The following is a 23,322-nucleotide window of genomic DNA, read 5'->3' as shown; positions in this document are numbered from 1 at the left end:
ATACAAAGACACAGATCACTTTTCTGCACCTACACACACACACACACGCCATTTTCAAGGTTCACACAAGCATTTTCAGGTTATTTCTGAGTAACTCATTCAGAGGGCTAGACGCGCATGGAGCGGGTCTTGTGGACTGCATGAATTGGTCTAAACCAGACTGGTATTCACCAGCATCACAGATGAATGAATATCACCACTCACACACGAACATAGGCAAACAAACACACACACACACACACACGCACAGACACACACACACACACACACGCACACACACAGACACACGCACGCACACACACACACACACACACACACACACACACACACACACACACACACACACACACACACACACACACACACCACACACACACACACACACACACACACACATACACACACACACACACACACAGGATCGTTAGATCTCGACATGATTTATCTTGATCTGTGGCAGTGTTAAGGTATTCATGGATAAGGCTAGGAGAACATTGTGATTGATGAGGTTTGCAGTGTGGACGTAGGAGGTGTGGCTGTAAATTAGTCTAATATGGAACGCCACGCTGATGCTACTTGCCGCGCACTGCTCCCTCCTCATGAAGGATTGAATACACTACAGAGACTGTCGGCGTTTCTAAAATACTTGAGATAGATGTTACCCTCAGCCACAGATTTAGGATCAGATTACCCTTACCCCCAAGCCCAACCTTAACCATCAGGGGAATAAGAAATATCTGACACTGACACATGGGTTTAGGGCAAATTCTGATGTCTAACCTACAAAACTACCGACATATAATCCATCTCTCCTTCCTTCTCTCCAGTGTTGGGATGTGTGTTCATGTGTGTGTGTGTGTGTGTGTGTGTGTGTGTGTGTGTGTGTGTGTGTGTGTGTGTGTGTGTGTGTGCGTGCGCGTGCGCGTGTGCGTGTGTGTGTGTAGGGTGTAGGGTGCTAACACATTATAACAGCGCCTTCAGAAAGCATTCAACTCCCTTGACTTTTTCCACATTTTGTTGTGTTACAGCCTGAATTTAATATTGATTAAATTGAGATTTTGCGTCACTAATCTAAGTCAAAGTAGAATGTTGTGTTTTGACTTTTAAAAAATTTAAAAATTCAAATGAAAAGCTGAAATGTCTTGAGTTATGGCAAGCCTAAATAAGTTCAGGAGTATAAATGTCCTTAACAAGTCACATAATAAGTTGCATGGACTCACTCTGTGTGCAATAATAACGTTTCACATGATTTTTGTATGACTAACCCATCTTTGCACCACACACATACAATTATCTGTAGGGTGCCTCAGTCAAGCACATTTTCAAACACAAAGACCAGGGAGGTTTTCCAACATCTCGCAAAAAAGGGCACCGATTGGTGGATGGATAAAGAAATAACATTGAATATCATTTTGAGCATGGTGAAGTTATTCATTAGTCTTTAGATTGTGCATCAATACACCCAGTCACTACAAAGATAAAGGCTTCCTTCCTAAATCAGTTGCCGGAGAGGAAGGAAACTGCTCAGGGATTTCAACATGAGGCCAATAGTAATCTTTCAACCGTTACAGAGTTTAATGGCTGTGAAACTGAGGACAGATCAACAACATTGTAGTTACTCCAAGATACTAACCTAAATAACAGAGTGAAAAGAAGGAAGCCTGTACAGAATACAAATATTCCTAAACATCCTGTTTGCAACAAGGCACTAAATAAATCAAATAAAACAAATGTAAAAAACAGGGCGTAGATACAGTATGTACTTTTTGTCCTGAATACAAAGCATTATGTTTGGGGAAAATCCAACACAACACATAACTTAGAACCACTCTACCTATTTAAAGCATGGTGGTGGCTGCATCATGTTATGGCTATGTTTGTCATCGGCTAGAACTAGGGAGGTTTTTAAGATAAAAGGAAACGGAATGGAGCTAGGCTAAGCACCGGCAAAATCCTAGAGGAAAACCTGGTTCAGTCTGCTTTCCACCAGACATTGGAAGACAAATTCACCTTTCAGATGGACAATAACTTAAAACACAAGGCCAAATTTGCTTACCAAGACGACATTGAATGTTCCTGAGTGGCCTAGTTACAGTTTTGACTTAAATTGGCATAAAAATGTATGGCAAGACATGAAACTGGCCTTCTAGCAATGATCAACAACCAATTTGACAGAGCTTGAAGAATAAAAAAAATGATGATGCGTAAATATTGTAAAATCCAGATCTGCAAAGCTCTTAGACTTAGAGACTTAGAGACCAAAAAAGACTCACAGCTGTAATTGCTGCCGAAGGTGTTCCTAACATACATGTACTGTATATAGAATACATATTTAAGATATATGTTTTTAATTTTACATTCATTCTTAAAAAATGTTTTGATTTTATTCTCCCACCTTGACATACAGAGTATTTTGTGTACATCGTTGACAATTAAATCAATTTTGAATACTTTCCAAAGGCACTGTAGCTGTTGATCAGTCGATACAACAGGATACTAATTCCTCCAATTTGGAGAGGTGAACTAGCACGTGGGGGCACAGACTAAAACTAGCAGAACACACACATACACGTGCACACACACACACATCACAAATCCATACTCCATGTCATACGCACACACTCACACGTGTGTGTGTGTGTGTGTGTGTGTGTGTGCGTGCGTGCGTGCGTGCGTGCGTGCGTGTGTGTGTGTGTGCGTGTGTGTGTGTGTGTGTGTGTGTGCGTGCGTGCGTGCGTGCGTGCGTGTGTGTGTGTGTGCGTGCGTGCGTGCGTGTGTGTGTGTGTGTGTGTGTGCGTGCGTGCGTGTGTGTGTGTGTGTGTGTGCGTGCGTGCGTGCGTGTGTGTGTGTGTGTGTGTGCACGCACGGTGTTGGTTAGTCACTGGCCATGTGAGTCATACATCTCCCACCTGCAGCCCAGCAAGCAGAGAACACATACAGATCGGAGGGACAGATTGAAGACTGCATTGACAGAGCAGTGAGGAGCATCTGGACATGGTGAATCACTGAGTTCTCACCAGCAAAAGCTATGAGGAGGACAACTCTAATCTGTAAGAGAGAACCAGAGAGAGAGAGAGAGATCCCCCCCCCCACATCCCCCCACTTTCCTCTAAAGTCTGAAGCACAGACGATTTTCATTATTTTACCCACCAATCAGGGACTGATTCAGACTTGGGATTAACCAATTGAGAAGCAATCTCTGGTCAATTGTTCTAGTAGCAATCCTAGTAGTAGGAATAGACATGCACGTACAGTGTCTCTATGTGAGTATCCCTGTCCTAATGTGTCCTAGTCGTACACTACATAGGGAACAGGGTGCCATTTGAGATGCAGCCCGGGTGGAAGGTCATTAAGGAAGATGTCAGTGAAGCTGATCAACTTTATGAAAGAGGAGTGTAGCATACACTCTACTGCTAGCCCTGCTAACCCACATACAGATAACAAGCTAACCAATTACCTTTACCAATCCTCATCCTCTCTGTGGTATACCCTGACCCCTTGTCCCCACTGCCTTCATACCCGCAGGCACACACACACACACACACACACACACACACACACACACACACACACACACACACACACACACACACACACACACACAGACACACACACACACACACACACACACACACACACACACACACACACACACACACACACACACACACATACAGACAGTAGAGTGAGAGACAGAGTAATTGTTGGTACACTTGTGACGGCAGCTGTGAAGTCCTTTGTGACAGACAAGACACTTCCTGGATGATGAATTCATTCAGTTTTTCTTTGCGTCCCATAATTCCCCCCCACCTGCAGCGCCCTCCTCCTGGGCTGCAGAGTCGATTAAACATTTTGGAATAGGGCGCCATTTAGGACACATTGTGCTACTAACCTTTCCAGGTTTGTGTGATTCACAGTGTGTCATGATTGCCCTGACTCACCTACTGTTCTGGTTCCCGGAGCGAGAGACTGGAGTCCACCAACGACTGATATTTAAGTAGTTGTTTTTGAATCTATATTAGTATTCTCTGGCCACTCTGACAGTAGTTGGTATGTATTTGTTACCAGTACCACGAACACAGTCTATTCCTCGCACAAAAATTTCAAAGAAATGACAATTATCGGAACAAAAAATGATCTAAAATGAGAATGTAAAAATACAATACCTCCCATGAAAAAATGACACAACATTGTTATGCATTCCACATCTCTGTGCTCCACCAAAAGGTTTATCATAGCTTGAGAGTTGATGAAAAAGACAGTGTAGGTGTGAAGTTTTCTCAGCTCAACATAAAGTGAAGGTCGCTTTGGGAGCGACTCAGATACATTTGATAAAGAGAGGGAAGTGTGCAACAAGGCCCGATGAGCCAGTCGGAGTGTGGGTGTTTGTGTGTGTGTGTATCAGTCTACGCCTGTATGCATACCTGCTTTCGTTCATCCCTGGATGTGCATGCGTACACGTGCATGTGCGTGCGTGTGTGTGTGTGTGTGTTTGTGTGTGTGTGTGTGTGTGTGTGTTTGTGTGTGTGTGTGTGTGTGTGTGTGTGTGTGTGTGTGTGTGTGTGTGTGTGTGTGTGTGTGTGTGTGTGTGTGTTTGTGTGTGTTTGTGTGTGTGTGTGTGTGTGTGTGTGTGTGTGTGTGTGTGTGTGTGTGTGTGTGTGTGTGTGTGTGTGTGATTCACAGTGTGTCATCATCCCGGTCCTCTGGATGCCCAGTGCTGGCTTTGTTTCCGTCACTGTCCCATCCTCCCTGTCCTCTGTCTTATTCTCTTTCATGTCCTTTCATGTTTCATTACAGGCTGCATGGGAGACGGCTGGCTGCTGGATCAGCCACGGCTCCACTGAGCCACTGCCTCCAAAAAGGGGCACTGTGCGCCCGAGAAAAAGGTCCCCTCCCACAATACCATTCTGAATGAATGTACAATGAAGATTGCTCTCAAGTCATGGGCGCAGACAGAGGAGGAAGAGAAGAGAGTTGTTTCTTTCTTCATTCTCATAAGAGAGAAAAAGGGATACCGGAGGAAAAGGAGAAGGTGTTAGTGAGGAAAAGGGAAAAGGATGAAAAGTTCCACAACATAAGAGACATGTCCCAAGTGGATAAGCTAATGATTTCCACAAGCCTGGAAGGGGGGGGGGTTCTGAATGAAATAGAGGAGGATGCCAAGACTTGGTCCGTTGGTTGATAAAGTGCACGTCGGTAGAGTTGATAAATTGCACGTTGGTAGAGTTGATAAAGTGCACGTTGGTATAGTTGATAAAATGCACGTCCACCTTTTGTTTCGTGACAACCATTTTTTTGTGAACAGCGAACAGATGGAGCGAAGAGAGAAGAAGAGTGCTGATTAATAATTCACCGGGGGTTTGTGCTTTATAAATAGTGAACGATTAAATATGTAGAGGAGCACGGTGTACTGTACACTGACTACCCTCCAGACCTGGGTTCAAATACAATTTGAAATCCTTTCAAATACTTCATCTGGGCTTAATTGAGCATGCCTGAGTAGTCACGCCGTTGCAAACTGCCCATCAGGCACTCGAGGTAGACTAATCCAACCCAGCTCAGAAAAGTTGCCATGTTTTGTTCCCCCCCCCCCCTTTCATTCTTTCTTTCTGCTGAGACACTGTTTTAGACGTCATACAGACAGATGCAGGATCTTAATTTGATCACCCTGTTGCAGGAGAACAGGAAATGTTCAACTTGTAGTGTATTTGACGTTTAAAAGGGCTTCTGAAGTTAGTTTCCCCTTACAAAGAATGTATCAACCCCTACAAAAAAATTCCATTAATTACAATTCACGTAATAAATCAAGATTCCTGTTGCTGCATGATTATTTTCCTGCTGTAACAAACTGGCTCAAATTAAGATCCTACCTCTCTCTCTCTCCATCTTTTCACTTCTCATCTGTTCCACTACCCCCTCTCCCTCTTGGTCTGTATCTCTCCCTCTAAAGCAGCTCTCCCTCTGGACTGACCACGTGACCCAGCTATAGCATGCACCTTTCAGAGTCTCCTACTCAGCCTGTCTCTCCATCCTTTTCCAGCGGAGGAGTCACAGGTCACACAGGCCACGACACGCCAGGACATGCCACAACATGCCACAACATGCCAAGGTTCTGAAAGCCAGCCTACCGATGCTCCTGCAGTGGCCCACTACACTTAAAAGCTTCCTGGCCTCCTTTATTTAAAGAGCCGATATTCAGCAAACTTCCGCAGCCCCTTTCTGTCTGTGTGGCTCTAACAGTATGGATGGGCTGGGATTCCTCTCAGTGTAAATCACTTGATCCAACGCATCTTGGTCCCCAATCAGTCACTCAGGCTGTACTCTGGGGTCTATTTCTAGCCCTGCCATTGTCTTTAGGTCTGGCTGGCTCTGGCATTGACCCATTGTACTATACAACATGTCACATAGACCTTTGGGGAGCACAATGCTTAATATATGATCTGCAAAACTTACTGTTAGATGGGTCCCGTGTGGCTCAGTTGGTGGGTTCGATTCCCATGGGGAACCAGTATGAAAAGTATGAAAAATGGATGCACTCACTACTTTAAGTTGCTCTGGATAAGAGCTTCTGCTAAATGACTCAAATGTTTTTAAAAATCTACACGGAATAAAATATAAGCGCAACATGCAACAATTTCAAAGATTTGACTGAGTTACAGTTCATATAACGAAATCAGTCAATTGAAATAAATTAATTAGGACGTAATCTATGGATCTGTTAGTCACATATACCTTTAAAAAAAGGTTTGGTGCTGTGGGTAAGAAAACCAGCCGGTATCTGGTGTGACTGTCATACACGTCGATCCAGAGCATCCCAAACATGCTCAATGTGTGACATTTCTGGTGAGTATGCAGGCCATGGAAGAACTGGGACAATTTCAGCTTCCAGGAATTGCTTGCGGCATGGGACCGTGCATTATTATGCTGAAACATGAGGTGATAGCGGTGGATAGAATGCAATTATGTTCATTGTCCGTAGCTCGTGCCTGCCCATACCATAACCCCACTGCCACCATGGGGCCCTCTGTTCATAACGTTGACATCAGTAAACCACTCGTCCACACGACACCATACACGCTGTCTGCCATTTCCCAATACAGTTGAAAGCAGGATTCATCCATGAATAGCACACTTCTCCAGCATGCCAGTGGCCATTGAAGGTGAGCATTTTCCCACTGAAGTCAGTTATGACGCTGAACTGCAAACCCACAGTTTCATCAACTGTCCGGGAGGCTGGTCTCAGACGATCCCGCAGGAGAAGAAGCCGGATGTGGAGGTCCTGGGCTGGCGTGGTCACACGTGGTCTGCGGTTGTGAAGCCGGTTGGACGTACTGCCAAATTCTTTAAAACGACATTGGAGGCGGCTTAAGGTCGAGAAATTAACATTCAATTATTTGGCAACAGCTCTGGTGGACATTCCTGTAGTCAGCATGCCAATTGCACGCTCCCTCAAAACTTGAGACATCTGTGGCATTGTGTTGTTTGACAAAACTGTACTTTTTAGAGTGGTCTTTTATTGTCCCAAGCACAAGGTGCACCTGTGTAATGAGCATGCTGTTTAATCAACTTATTGATATGCCACACCTGTTACGTGGATGGATTATCTTGGCAAAGGAGAAATGCTCACTAAAAGAAATGTAAACAAATGTGCTTTTTGTGCGAATTGATCATTTCTGGGATCTTTTATTTCAGCTCATGAAACATGGGACAAACACTTTTGTTCAGTATATATTCCGAGTTCAAATCCTATTGTGTACTCAAACTATGAAGTTATTTCACGGGAAACACTTGGGATGAAATTGTGATGAACAATGTGATGTCGCTGTATGAAATCACAAAGGCCTAGACGAGGTAAATAGGATCAGGTTTCAGAGAGCAACTTGAGAATAGAGACAGCTAATAACATCTTACAAGCCTTCCCCGACCCCCATATTTCACAAAGCTACCCATCAACCAAGACACGCCCAGTAGGTTTGTCTGAATTCAAACCCGGGGATCTAAATGCTGCTTTATGATTTCTCTGACGTGCCTTATGCCAGGCTGTGAGTCAGTGTGGAGGATTAAAAACACCCCGTGATTGGTACGCCACAACGGCAGCACTCTAAATTCTGGTCACACACACACAGACGAAAGCCTGAACCTCCCTGAATCATAGAGGCTATAGAGAAACACATCTCCCATCCGTTAATTGGCAACCTGCAGATATGCACAATGGTGATTTACTCAACCTTTTCCCCCAGACTCCTCAACCCCCATTTAGGAGGACGTCTGACCTGGCTTTCTGCAGAGAGGGAGAGAATATCAAATAATCCCGTTTCTTACCCTCATCAATTTGGTTAACACCTGACATCCGTTTACGGACGATTCACTAACGTATTTCACCACTGTATAGCCTACCAAATAAATAAGTTGTATGAGAGATAACAGCAGGTTCCAGGACACATATTAACCCTAGACGAAAAAGAAAGCGCAATCAAGGATCTCCATTCAAAAAATGTATTTTAGACCAGGACTAGGCTTAAATCTGTGTTCGAGAAACTGGCCCATAGAGTATAGCTACTGTTTCACAGGCCGTGTTCCCCCCCCCCCCCCCTGTCCAACGAAAAGAGAAGACCAGGCAAGTACAGTACACACACAACAGTCCTTGAGACTGAACATCCCTGATGTTAGGGGGCTCCCAAGTGACGCAGCCGTCTAAGGCGTCACTACAGACCCTGGTTCGATTCCAGGCTGTATCACAACCGGCCGTGATTGGGAGTCCCATAGGGCAGCGCACAATTGGCCCAGCGTTGTCCGGGATAGGTTTGTAAATAATAATTTGTCCTTAACTAAAGGTTAACTAAAAAAAAGTTGGGGTTTTACTAAGCCTCTCAACAGCTATGTCTGTCCAGCTCCTTTCATCGCTCACTCCACCATCAAATCATTAGTATGCACATGCGGTGTTTCCAAGTTCTGTGTGCTTATCTACAGAAAAGAGGTCTGAGAGGGAAGAAGGGCTTCATTATCAGTGATTGGAACAACTCTTTTGAATACCAATGAATGGGAGGAAAAAACTACGTTTTGTGTTTCCCACGCACCCCTTTAACCAGGTATCCTTGAAGAACCACTCGTCAAAATTGAAAAACTGCCTCTATCAATTGGAACGGCAAAATAAGAGAAGAAATGAATTGTTGCAGCGGGCAAACATGGTAGAGATATAAAGCTTGACGTGCCGCGACACTGTCAAGGTGTGATTGCTGTAAATAAGTTTGGTCGAGCCGCATTATTCACAAAGTAATGACAAACAGGAGCACACCGCTCAGCGAAGGATCAAGGGCAATAAGAGGGGGAGAGAAGGAGAGAGAGAGAGAGAGTGAGTGAGTGAGCGAGAAAGAGAGAGAGAGACAGACAGAGTGAGACTGCGAGAGAAAGAGAGAAGAGAAAGGGAGGAGGATATTACCGCGAGATCGCACCACTATGTGGGGATGCTATGATGTCGAGTTTGAGATGAGATACAAGCCACATTCCCTGAAAGGGACACAATACACATTTGATAGTTGGGAGAAGAGAGAAACGTGACTGAGAGGCAGGGAGAGAGAGAGAGAGATGGGGGGTAGAAACAGACAGAAAGGGTGAGAGAGGAGGTAGAGCATGTGGAAGAAGGGAAAGTCTTGCTTACCTCCAGGTGAGGCGCTGGGTTGAATCCGCACAGGTTGCACACTTGGGCGTGGCACTGGGTGCAGGAGGTGTAGTTGGGCGGCTCAGCTGTGCTGCCGATGTTGAGCTCCGTCTTACACAGGGGGCAGTTGACTTTGGGCTTCTCAGGCTCGACAGGCTTGGGAGCAGGCTCCTGTCTGGCCGCCGGCTGCTGCTGCTGCTGTTTGAGGGGAGACCCTTGATGCTGCTGTGGCCCCTTGTGTTGATGCGCAGGCGACTGCTGCTGTTGGGGCCCTTTCTGAGTTGGTGCATGGAGGCCACCCACTTGGGGTGCATGCGGGCCACCTGTCTGGAAAGGTTTGGCACCAGGAGGTCCTTCTTGTTTATTGGCAGGTCCACCCCTGGCAGGGGAGGGCTGGGAGGACGGTGGCCCTGAGAGGGGGTCCACAGATGCCAGGGTGCTGGCCGCTTGGTTGAGGAGCGACGCCCCAAAGCCAAACAGTTTGGTCAGGCCGTCCTGGGGGGGCTGCCCCTGGGGGGCGGAGGGTCGATGTGCGGGGGAGGAGCCAGCGCTGGCAGCCTGGCGGCCGCCCTGGTGCATCGGTATTCCTCTGCCCAGGTCTGGCTGGGAGGGAGCCTTGGCCATGCCCACCAGGGGGACTGCCCCAGGGTGGGGTATCCGAGGCTGGCCGGGACCTCCAGGCCCTCTCTGGCCATATGGGATGTGCTGGGGAGAGCTTGTCGAAGACCCGGGCAGGGAGGCTGAGCCGGCGACAGGGTGTCTCTGTAGGCCAGGGGAGGGCTGTGGCTGATGCTGAGCCTGGGGGTTGTCTTGAGGCTGGGTTTGGCCAAAGGGCTGTTGCTGGGGCTGGCTTTTGCCGTAGGGCTGTTGTTGGGGCTGGGATTGACCATAGAGCTGTTGCTGGGACTGCCCATAGGGCTGGGATTGACCATAGGGTTGGGGCTGAGTTTGGCTGTAGGGCTGTTGCTGAGGCTGGGATTGACCATAGGGCTGGGGCTGAGTTTGGCCAAAGGACTGTGGCTGGGATTGACCGTAGGGCTGGGCCTGGGGCTGAGTTTGACCATAGGGTTGGGCCTGGGGCTGGGAGTGGGGTAAAGACTGAAGTGGGGGCTGGGGATGGGATTTTAGCTGGGCTGGATGAACAGGTGATGGCTGGACAATGGGTTTGGCTTGGTGGGATGGAGAGTGGATCTGCGGCTGGCTCTTGGATCGTGCGGTGGTCATATCAATGCCCAACGCCCTCTGCATCTGGCAGTTGAGACAGAGCCACTCCTGGACCTGGGAAACGCAAACAAGAGAAAAAAACATGTTAACAGCACAATATTCAGTATATTCATTCATGTACTCCTCTGTGATCTTTTTAAACATATCAAGTATTTGAAACATTTGGTCAATGCTACTGTAATTGGAACCTTCTAATGTATCTATTTGTCCAAGTTTTGACTTATGGGATTGAAGAATGTAAATTTACAAATGAGTAATATCCAGTAGCAATTTAACCACAAATGGACCGCAGAACAGACTGATTGCTGAGTAAATAACCGCAGCCTGGCAGTAGATTCACTTCATAATCTAGAGATAATGAGCTCACAGCTCCTCCTCCTCCTCCTCTTACAGATCCAGGGATGTCCTCCCCTGTGTCCAAGCCTGCTTTCCCACTCCACCTCCAGCTGGAGAGAAGCGGCTCTCCAAGTGAGCTAAACCAGCCTCCACTGCCCCGTCATTATGTTTACCTGTTTTATTATTATTATTATTATTTTTTACATTTGAGTCCTTTAGCAAACACTCTTATCCAGAGCGACTTACAGTTATTGCATTCATCTTAAGATAGTTAGGTGGGACAACCACATATCAAAGGCATAGTAAGTACCCTTTTCCACAATGAAGTAGCTATCAGCAAAGTCAGAGCTAGAAAGGGGGGAGTCAAGTGTGAGTGTTAGTTCAGGACTGGGCTGAGTGGGAGCTACCCTCCCGTAGGGGTGGGAAGGCCAAGAGACCAGAGGTGGCAGAACGGAGTGCTCCTGTTGGGGGGTGTAGGGTTTGAGCATAGCCTGAAGGTAGGGAGAGGCAGTTCCCCATAGGCAAGTACCATGGTCTTGAAGTGGATGCGAGCTTTGACTAGAAGCCAGTGGAGTGTGCGGAGGAGCGGGGTGAGATGGAAGAACTCGGGAAGGTTGAAAATCAGGCGGGCCACAGCATTCTGGATAGGTTGCAGGGGGGAGCCCAGCCAACAGCGAGTTGCAGAATTCCAGAAGGGAGATGACAAGTGCCTGGATTAGGAGATGCTCCGCATCCTGTGTGAGGTAGGATCGTACTCTACGAATGTTGTAGCACATGAACCTGCAGGAGCGAGTCACTGCTGTTGATGTTTGCAGAGAACGACAGGGTGTTGTCCAGGGTCACGCCCTAAGGCTGTCGGGGTCAGGACATTTTGTTAGTTGTGAATAATACAAACCTTACAATGTCTTAGGAATCAAAAACATGAAGCGACTATCGGCTTTTGATAATTTGAGAAAGTAGCAAAGAAAGCCTTGCCTCAGGCTGCACAGCAGTTTTCTCATCAAGTGATCATGTTTTCACCCATCAGACTATTCTCAATTCTATCTTGTCTTAACTAATATGTAAAATTGGTTTCGATTTAGAACGGCCCATTCATCAAATGGGCAGGAAATAGGGCAGGGGGGAAAATACATGTTATCTGTATGCACTCAGATAGCGAATGGATGCCATGCTCTTTCCTGCCAGTGCGTTTTTCATTGATGCCTGGTAGGCTGCCTCGGTTTTATTGCTGAGCATGTGCATCTGAGAATAAGTAAAAAATATCAAAGAATATATAAAAACACTTATTTCACTCCATGCATCAACCACTCTTTGAGGAGCCTCCTCTCGCTGCGGCGCCAGGTGATTGTCCACCGAAACTCTGTATGTCATTGGCTCTCCAACCCTGTTCCTGCAGCCACCCAGTGGTTCATTTGGGAAACCAAGTGAAATCAGTTGGGGCAACATCATAGTAACATGTTTTTGCAACAAAACATATTTCACTAAGCTGTTGACAGCCCCTCTGCGCGCTCGAGAAAGCGACAAAGGAGAGAGAGGAGGAGATGAAAATGCACGGTGCTGAGATATTCTGTATAGCTAAAGTTAATGTCACCCAATTAATAATGAAAATATTTTTAAATTACTAGGCGATTTGAAATTGACCTCCACAATCAACAACCGTTCTCTCCCAGGCTCCTGGACATACATTTTGGAGCAGAGCATAAGGTAACCATTCAGCAAGCATAATAATACAGTCCACACTCAAAGGCGATTAGTCAAAGGTGTTTAATATTGGAGTATAGGCTAGACCAATTATGTAACAAAGACATCTTGAATCAGTTTTGTTCTATGTTTGTAACGGCACAATATTTTGGGTGGGACTTGGGCTCAGAAGCCTATGGCTATAAATAAGCTCTAATATGCATATGGCTGTTTTGAATGAATCATCACCTTAGAAAGCTGTCCATTTCGTTGTGTTAGGTTTTGAAACAACATCCACAACGACCATGTTTTACACTCCGTTTCAACCTGCTGTTGAACTTCTTTCTTCAAATTGAGCATCACAGTGAAGTGAGTTTTAATGCATGATACTGTTTGCATGATACGTATTTGATGTGATTTTTGATTGCATTTGCATTGTTGCCAGAGTGGTTCGAGGGACAATAGAGCCCTGAGTACCAGGCCATGAGGACCTGTTGGTCTTTAGCAAGTTGGGTACTACCAAAGCATGTAGTACCTAATGGTCACATATAACTTTACTGCGGTCATAACTCATGACTGCCGGTGTAGCGGTAATACAGTCACCGCAACAGCCCTAGTTACGCCAAGGTTCTTTGCACACTGGAAGGGCGACAGTGTGGAGTTGTCAACCGTGATGGAGAGGTCTTTGAGCGAGTAGGCCTTGCCCGGGAGGAAGAGCAGCTCTATCTTGTCGAGGTTAAGCTTAAGGTGGTGGGCCAACGTCCAAGCTGAGATATCTGCCAGGGACGCAGAGATGCGTGTCGTCACCTGGGTGTCAAAGGTGGAAAAGGATTCGAGTGTCATCCGCATAGCAATGATAGGAGAGAACATATGAGGATATGATGAAGCCGAGTGACTTGGTGTATAGAGAGAAGAGGAGAGGGCCTTGAACTGAGCCCTGGGGGACACCAGTAGTGAGAGTATGTGGTGCAGACACAGATCCAATAGGGTGCAGAGCCTGAGACGCCCAGCCTTGAGAGGGTGGAGAGGAGGATCTGACGGTTCACGGTGTCAAAGGCAGTGGATATATCTAGGAGAATGAGACAGAGGAGAGAGAGTCAGCTTTGGCAGTGCGGAGAGCATGCATGACACAGAGAAGAACAGTCTTGGTTGAGTGACCTGTCTTGAAGGAACGAGAAGATCATTATGAGTGAGATGTGACAACCCTCCCACTCTGTCTGCTATTTGGTTTGTTTACGTTGGCACCTTTCAGCACCCCTCATTATCACGCGACCACTCACTTACACTACTGACTAAAAACACACACCATTTTTAATTGTATTTACTTTACTTCAGTTAATAAATATATTTTGTTATTCTTTATCTCCACGTTGTCTCCCTTTTTGTTACGGGCTTCGAGCCGGTTCGTGACAGAGATAACAAGAGAGTTGATCAGAGACAGAACAATCAAGTGTTTTGGAAAGAAAAGAACGAACAGGTCTATATTTTTTGACGTCAGATGAGTCGACTGTTGGTTTCTTGAGGAGGGGAGCGACTCGGGCCATTTTGAAGTCAGAGGTCAGGAATGAGTTGATGAGGGAAGTGAGGAATGGGAGAAGGTCTCCAGAGATGGTCTGGAGAAGGGAGGAGGGGATGAGGTTGAGTGGATAGCTTGTCAGGTGGCCCGATCTCACTAGTCTTTAGTGAGAAGACTAGTGGCCTTCTAGGCAGAGTTGCAAAGAAAAAGCCACATCTCAGACTGGCCAAATAAAGAAAAGATTAAGATGGGCAAGATAACAGACACTGGACAGAGGAACTCTGCCTAGAAGGCCAGCATCTCAGAGTATTCTCTTCAATGTTGACGGTGAGACTGATGTTTTGCAGGGACAATTTAATGAAGCTGTGGGGATACAGCTGTTGCGCTTTCTTCACCACACTGTCTGTGTGGGTGGACCATTTCAGTTCGTCCGTGTTGTGAGATGTTGTTTCCTACTTTAACCACCTGGGGGTGGCCCGTCAGAAAGTCCAGGACCCAATTGCACAGGGCGGGGTTGAGACCCAGGACCTCAAGCTTAATGATGAGCTTGGAGGGTACTGTGGTGTTGAATGCTGAGAGTTAATGAACAGCATTCTTATATAGGTATTTCTCTTGTACAGATGGGACCGGGCAGTATGCATTGTGATGGCGATTGCATCGTCTGTGGACCTGTTGGGGCGGTATGCAAACTGAAGTGGGTCTAGAGTGGCAGGTAAGGTGGAGGTGATATGATCCTTGGCTAGTCTCTCAAAGCACTTCATGATGACGTAAGTGAGTGCTATGGGGCGATAGCCATTTAGTTCTGTTACCTTTGCCTTCTTGGGTACAGGAACAATGGTGGCCATCTTGAAGAATGTGGGGACAGCAGACTGGGATAGGGAGCGATTGAATATGTCAGTAAACACACCAGCCAGCTGGTCAGCGCATGCTCTGAGGATGTGGCTAGGGATGCCATCTGGGCCAGCAGCCTTGAGAGCGTTAACAACGTTAAATGTCTTTCTCACGGAGAAGGAGAGGGCGGGCCTCTGTTCTTGGTAGCGGGTGGCATTGGTGGCACTGTATTATCCTCAAAGCGGGCAAAGAAGGTGTTTAGTTTGTCTGGAAGCAAGACGTCGGTGTCCGTGACGTGGCTGGTTATCTTTTTGTAGTCTGTAATTGCCTGTAGACCCTGCCACATACGTCTCGTGTCTGAGCCATTGAATTACGTCTCCACTTTGTCCCTATACCGACATTTTGCTAGTTTGATTGCCTTGCGGAGGGAATAACTACACTGTTTATATTCTGCCATATTCGCAGACATCTTTCCATGGTTGAATGTGGTGGCTCGCGCTTTCAGTTTTGCTATGTTAATCTATGTTATTCTCTGAGGCTTCCCGAACATTTCCCAGTCCACGTAATCAAAACAATCTTGAAGTGTGGATTCCAATTGGTCAGACCAGTGTTGAATTGTTCTAGTCATGGGTACATCCTGTTTGAGTTTCTGCCTGTAGGATGGTAGGAGCAAAATGGAGTCGTGGTCGGATTTGCAGAAGGGAGGGCGGGAGGGGGGGTTTATATGCATGGTGGAAGTTAGAGTAGCAGTGGTCCAGTGTATTGACCGAGCGAGTGCTGCAGTCAATGTGCTGATAGAATTTACGTTGCCTTGTTCTCAAATTAGCTTTGTTAAAATCGCCTGCTACAATAAATGCAGACGCAGAATATATTGTTTCCAATTTACACAGAGTCCAGTGAAGTTCTTCGAGGGCCGTCGAGGTATCTGCTTGGGGGGGATATGCACGGCTGTGACTATAATTGAAGAGAATTCTCTTGGGAGATAATGTGGTCAGTATTTGATTGTAAGGAATTCTAGGTCAGCTGAACAGAAGGACTTGAGTTCCTTTATGTTGTTATGATTACACCATGAGTCGTTAATCATGAAGCATACGCTCCCGCCGTTCTTCTTACCAGAGAGATGTTTGTTTCTGTTGGCATGATGCATGAAGAAACCCAGTGGCTGTTGTTTTGAATCAGCCTCTGGGATTAGATCCAATGTCCTGGGTGGTGGTCCGAACAAAGAATCCACTTCGATAAAGTCTTATTCCTGGTCGTATTGTTGGTAAGTTGATTTCGCTCTTATATCCAATAGTTCCTCCTGGGTGTTTGTAATAACACTTCAGATTTTCTGGGCTAACAATGTAAGAAATAATACATTTAAAAAAATACTGCATAGTTTCCCTAAGGACTCGAAGCGAGACGACCATCTCTGTCGGCGCCATCTTGCCTTCTTGCCATCTTGCCTACTGAAGCAGACATTTGCCCATCTCCAGTCAGAAAATAACTTGCTCAAATACGGTGTGCTCAAACTTTCCCTCTGGCATTTCCGGCTGGTGCCCGAGGCTGGTGTTGTTTTCCTTACTAATAATAATTTTGGACGTGTTCGTCCTATTAGGGTAAGTGCCTTATTATCAATATAGATTCTGTATATTGTGTTGTTGTTTCTAATGTAGCACACCGTATGTATTTATGCTAAGCTAAATGCCAGCTATGTGTGGCACCATGTTTGTTGACATCATACAATGCATTCTGGTCTGTCAGACCAAAGAGTTTATAACAAAACAAGGTGAAGGGAGGGTTCATTCGATTGACTTAACGATAAAAAGGGGGTTTATTTTTATTTAGCTTATAAACTTCTCCTGTGTTCCCCCCCATTTATTGATAAATCTCCAGCATATCAATATTTCCTGTTTCTTGTCCAACCACGATACCTTCCTCCATGTTTACACCCCCATGGACTTGAAAACCCCACAAATTACACCTAAAAAACCCACCTAAAATGGTTTCCCCCAAATCTGGGAACCCTGTTTAGCTTCTGTGCTACGGTTAGGCTAGGCCAATGGGTGCATGCGCCCGCCCGCCACAGGTGTCGCTAGAGCGCGGTGGGACAAGGAAATCTCAGGCCTGCCAAACCCTCTCCTAACCCAGACGACGCTGGGCCAATTGTGTGCCGCATCATGGGTCTCCCAGTCATGGCCAGCTATGACACACAGCCTGGGAATCAAACCCAGGTCTGTAGTGACACCTCAAGCACTGCGATGCAGTGCCTTAGACCACTGTGCCACACGGGAGTCACCCGCAAATTGATTTTAACAAACAATTGGTCCCCCAAAAAATGCGGCCCTCCTTTGAATTTCAAAATCCCTTTGTGGCCCTCGAGCCAAAACGTTTACCCACCCCTGGGCTAGGCAGTAGGCTTGTATTTGGGGTGATGATCTGTGAAGTGATAACATTTTATTTGCTTTGTGATTTGTCAAAAACTGCAAATGACTTGTCAAGTCATGTGCTCCGGTTCTTGTATACACCGTAACAACTACATCGAAGATTTGTAATATGCTGAAAAGTGGCCGAAACAAAGTGAATATTTTTCTGTCAATGGGCGCAGCAATTTTTGACTTTGACTTTGTTTATTTGCGTCTCATAGTGAATAGTATTCTGGGACTAAGGAGTTTTCGATGTCAAACATGGCTGCCATCATAAAGAATTTAGCTGCTGTTAGCTTAGCTGACACGCATTTATTTTCTAAACAATTTTACATTTCTCCCTTGTGCTCACCAGAGATGTCGTACATTGTAAACAAGTCTAGCTGTTAGGTCGCTAACTTATGTTTCATTTTTTTGTCAGTGGAACATTTTATTTAGACTGGTTTATTGAATTAGTTTGGCTGTGGATGTGTTTGGCTGTGGATAAAGTAGTGAAGACCTTTATTTCACATCAGTACAAAGTATTGTTTGGATGCTTTTCAGACAGCAATGCTGTTTAGACACTTTTGTTGCATCATACGTTCTGTTGTTACTGTTACAACCACATATTTGCGATGGTATGCTACAGGGACCGCTCGGTATGCTACAGGGACCGCTCGGTATGCTACAGGGACCGTTCGGTATGCTACAGGGACCACTCGGTATGCTACAGGGACCGCTCGGTATGCTACAGGGACCACTCGGTATGCTACAGGGACCACTCGGTATGCTACAGGGACCACTCGGTATGCTACAGGGACCACTCGGTATGCTACAGGGACCACTCGACAATGATCACAATTGTGTGATTTTATGCATCAAAGGGTTCAAATCCCCAGCTACAAAAAATGCGACCTCAGGATATGCGGTTTCCAGTTTGCACAAAGTCCAATGTAGTTTCTTGAGAGCCGTTGCGGTGTTCGATTGAGGAGGGGGGGATATACACGGTTGTGTATATATTTCTCACGTATTATCTTTGCACTCCTCTTCCCTCTTCTTCTGTTCCCTCTAATTACAGAAAATGTAGATATCCTTCCTCGAATAGTAATTGGCGATAAGTTAAAAGTCAATTCCTTTCACCTGACACCGAAAAACCTCCTCTGTCGCTATCATCCTGCGCATCAGGTCAGAAGGCATTGATGTTGATGAGTGTATGCGTCCCGTGGCTCTGTGCATGGCAGGGAGCAGTCAGCAAGCCAGGTCCGCACAGAGCGAACAGTCAGCATTTAGGAGGCAGGTCTTCCACACTGATCATGCCAACTCACCTCATTCTCTGCTCTCACACAAGCCAGTGGAAAGGCAGCTAGGCAGGCGGTCAGGGGAGTACATGAAACCAGTAGCCTCAGGTTTCAGCAGCATCACTAGCTGATCATACAGCACAAGGTCCTTGGGTATGTATATACGTGGGATGTGGCGTTCCTACCAAGCACCCTTCGCAACATCCCCTACTGTTGCCTATTGTGGCTTCTTACTCAAACCTTCACTGCCAAATGCCACCCATTTCCAGACTATCCTTTTCCTTTTTCATTTGTGAGCCCCTCATCCCTTTTCCTGGTCCCAGATCTGTATGCGCGTTTACCGCAGCCAATATGTCTGACCGTCGTAGTTGGCTAAATCACATGCAAATCTGGGACCAGGCTACTCATCCACCATCCACGAAAAGACACAGATGCGCTCCCACACACAGAGACAGACAGAAACACACACACACACACACAACCCCCCACCCACACACACACACTTCCTGTTCTGATTGTCAATCATTAATCCAGGGGGTCATTTCGAACTAATTAAACTAATCCAGAGATCATCCTCCTCTCCGTGTGTTCTGTCTCCACAGCGGAGCTCTGTAAATGGAAGGATGGAAGCGGAGGTGTTCTGTTCTAATCATCCAAGGCCTTATCAGAGCATCTCAGCCCGTGTCCCTGTGCCCTCCCATCACTCCTCCAGAGCAGCGGAGCAGTATGAGGAAGTACTCAGGAGCTCTAATTTAATCTGTAATTAATTACTGGTACAACGAGGGGCAGAGGAGACAGCCCAGGAACTAGCTTGTGTGTGTGTGTGTGTGTGTGTGTGTGTGTGTGTGTGTGTGTGTGTGCGTGCGTGCGTGCGTGCGTGCGTGCGTGCGTGTGCGTGCGTGCGCATGGCAGGAGAGACAGCCCAGGAACTAGGACCTCGACTGGTGTCACACTACTAAGAGGACAGAGGAGACACAGGCAGTGCTATAGTTGGAGTTGTTATGCCAGAGATGTTCTTGTAAGTCACTTTTTCGATGGTAGTGCGCCTTAAGCTATTAGCCGGATACATGTAAACACACACACTTGCATACATGTGCACACATGCACAGTGCGCACGTGGGCACATGAACACACAAACACACACACACACACACACACACACACACACACACTGATAGATCAGCATCAACAGACTAAGAAGGGGTCGGAAACGCCATTGTTTGCGGAAAACGAAGTCTGACGTCTTACGTTGCCCCAACAAGCGTGGCAATTTCTGTGGCCTGTCGACTTGCACACCCGTGTGACGCGCAGGCAAAAACAGGCATCACGCCTCTGCCACAGACACACAGGCACCAGTTGCCCCCCCCCATGAAAAATTAATCAGACAGGTTTGGAAACACAGCTACTGCTAAATAAACAATATGGTAAGCCCATAAATACACTAAAACAAACGTTTAATATATTTTTTATTAGTAGAAAGATAACTGTAATATAACTAGCGATACAAGTAGTGCTATTCCAAGCCCTGTGTTTTTTGTACACATTGTACACACTGTGGCTTATTGAGAGTGCAAAAAACTCCTACTACAAAACAACACTACTCACTGGACGCAGGCACACAGGCACAGTGGAGGCCAGCTCCCACTGAGTACTTCCTTAGTGAAGAAGTTTTACTCCAACAGAGTCTTAATTAGCCAATCAGTGATGATTACTCTTCTCCAGACGGCCCAGTGTGTGTGTGTGTGTGTGTGTGTGTGTGTGTGTGTGTGTGTGTGTGTGTGTGTGTGTGTGTGTGTGTGTGTGTGTGTGTGTGTGTGTGTGTGTGTGTGTGTGTGTGTGTGTGTGTGTGTCACCTGTCAGCTCTATATCTCAGTTGTTGGCATTGCCAGCCTGACCGGCGCCCACCACAATTTCCATTCACTCACTAACTCTGGAGGAAGTCAGCCTGAATGTTTTGGTTTCATGTTGTTATGACACAGCAGATTTTATCTTTCTATCTGTAAAATGAGACATCTAGAATAAAACATGAACAAAATATAAATAACTTCCTCTAAGCCAGTCTGGAGAATATATCTAAGTATAACCACAAAACGTTTGGTGAATGCAGATGCTTCTGAAGATAAACGTGTTGGCATGTGGGAAGAGTCTGACTTGAGTGAAATGGAAGATAAAGTGCACTGAATTTAGACCACCAAACACCAAATGTTTATTTATACCCAATCACCATCTCTTCAAAGTAAGTTACTAAACATAGTCCAGTTTGTAACATTCTCTATGAAATGGGCTTATGAATTGGGGCAGCAGGGTAGCCTAGTGGTTAGAGTGTTGGACTAGTAACCAAAAGGTTGCAAGTTCAAATCCCTGAGCTGACAAGGTACAAATCTGTAGTTCTGCCCTTGAACAGGCAGTTAACCCACTGTTCCTAGGCCGTCATTGAAAATAAGAATTTGTTCTTAACTGACTTGCCTAGTTAAATAAAGATCAAATAAAAAATGTAGTGAGCTTTAAAATAATTGATGCGTGTTCCTTTTAAAGTGGTTAACATTCAATAAAATGTTCAGATAGCATGATAAACTAAAAGAAAATATAACATTCCATCCACGTTTTTGAAATGCTTGTTTACTTTTTGGAAAATACTCATATTTTAATGGACCAAAATACAAACAAAACTCAAAAATGATAGGTAAAGTCAAAAATGTCATTTCAGCCTTTCACTTCAATGTAAGCCGATAGCTAACCAATGAGGAAGGAACACTATGGAGAGACACCGACGATGGCCTGAACCGTTCCTATAGTATTTGTAGCTTTTTGAAGAACGATTACAATATCATTTAGACATGCATGTGGCGTACACAGAGATAGTCTTTCTACAATATAAGCATCTGAAAAGACAATGTTGAAAACGCTATAGCCTGAGTCCCTGCTTATTTGAAATGGTTATGAAGATACAATGCATTCAGATCACTGAATACTTTTTCTACATTTTGTCACGTTACAGCCTTATTCTAAAATTCATTCAATAATTTTTTTCCCCCTCATCAATCTACCCAATACCCCATAACAACAAAGTGAAAACAATTAGCTAATTTAATAAACAGAACAAACAGAAAAACCTTAAATATTCAGACCCTTTGCTATGAGACTCGAAAATGAGCTCAGGTGCATCCTGTTTCCATTGACCATCTTTGAGATGTTTATAAAACTTGATTAGAGTCCACCGGTGGTAAATGTAATTGATTGGACATGATTTGGAAAGGCACACGCCTGTCTATTTAAAGTCGCACAGTTAACAGTACATGTCAGAGCAAAAACCGAGCCATGAGGTCGAAGGAATGTGTCGAGGCACAGATCTGGGGAAGGGTAGCAAAACAATTCTGCAACATTGAAGGTCCCCATGAACACAGTGGCCTCTATCATTCTTAAATGGAAGAAGTTTGGAACCACTAAGACTCTTCCTAGAGCTGGCTGCCCGGCCAAACTGAGCAATCGTGGGAGAAGGACCTTGGTCAGGGAGATGACAAGAACCCCATGCTCACTCTGACAGAGCTCCAGACTTTCTTTGTGGAGATGGGAGAAACTTCCAGAAAGACAACCATCTCTGCAGCACTCCACCAATCAGCCTGCTTGGAGTTTGCCAAAAGGCACCCAAAGGACTCTCATACCATGACAAACAAGATTCTTTGGCCTGAAAGCCAAGCGTCACATCCGGAGAAAACCAGGCACAGCTCATCACCTGGTCAATACCATCCCTACGGTGAAGCATGGTGGTGCCAGCATCATGCTATGGGAATGTTTTTCAATTTCAGGGACTGGGAGACTAGTCAGGATCGAGGGAAAGATGAATGGAGCAAAGTACAGAGAGATCCTTGATGAAACCCTGCTCCAAAGCGCTCAGGACCTCAGACTGAGGTGTCTTCAACAGGACAATGACCCTAATCACACAGCCAAGACAACGCAGGAGTGGTGGTGTAGTGGTGCGGCGGTGGTGGTGTGGCGGTGGTGGTGGTGTGGTGGTGGTGCGGCGGTGGTGGTGTGGTGGTGGTGGTGTGGTGGTGGTGGTGGTGTGGTGGTGGTGATGGTGGTGTTGGTGCGGTGGTGGTGGTGTTGGTGGTGGTGGTGTTGGTGGTGGTGGTGCGGTGGCGATGGTGGTGGTGGTGCGGTGGTGGTTGTGGTGGTGCGATGGTGGTTGTGGTGGTGTTGGTGGTGGTGGTGCGGTGGTGGTGGTGTGGTGGTGGTGCGATGGTGGTTGTGGTGGTGTTGGTGGTGCGGTCGTGTTGATGGGGGTGGCGGATGTGCGGTGGTGTTGGTAGTGGTGGTGCGGTGCGGTGGTGGTTGTTGTGGTGGTGTTGGTAGTGGTGGTGCGGTGGTGGTGGTGGTGCGGTGGTTGTGGTGGTG

The 23,322-nt window shown here is 46.1% G+C and overlaps 1 protein-coding gene across 1 annotated transcript in view; it reads right to left on the bottom strand.

The window, feature by feature from the left end:
- Positions 1-23,322, bottom strand: part of LOC115131984 (protein bassoon-like) — a 236,843-nt gene that overhangs the window by 79,449 nt on the left and 134,072 nt on the right. The window contains 1 exon segment of the mRNA XM_065020637.1: positions 9,659-10,936. Coding sequence (XP_064876709.1) covers positions 9,659-10,936 — 1,278 coding nt within the window.

Source organism: Oncorhynchus nerka, linkage group LG7, assembly GCF_034236695.1.
Source record: "Oncorhynchus nerka isolate Pitt River linkage group LG7, Oner_Uvic_2.0, whole genome shotgun sequence".
NCBI classification, from domain to species: domain Eukaryota; kingdom Metazoa; phylum Chordata; class Actinopteri; order Salmoniformes; family Salmonidae; genus Oncorhynchus; species Oncorhynchus nerka.
The sequence above is the reverse complement of the archived record's forward strand: the minus strand, read 5'-3'. Positions and strand labels throughout refer to the sequence as shown.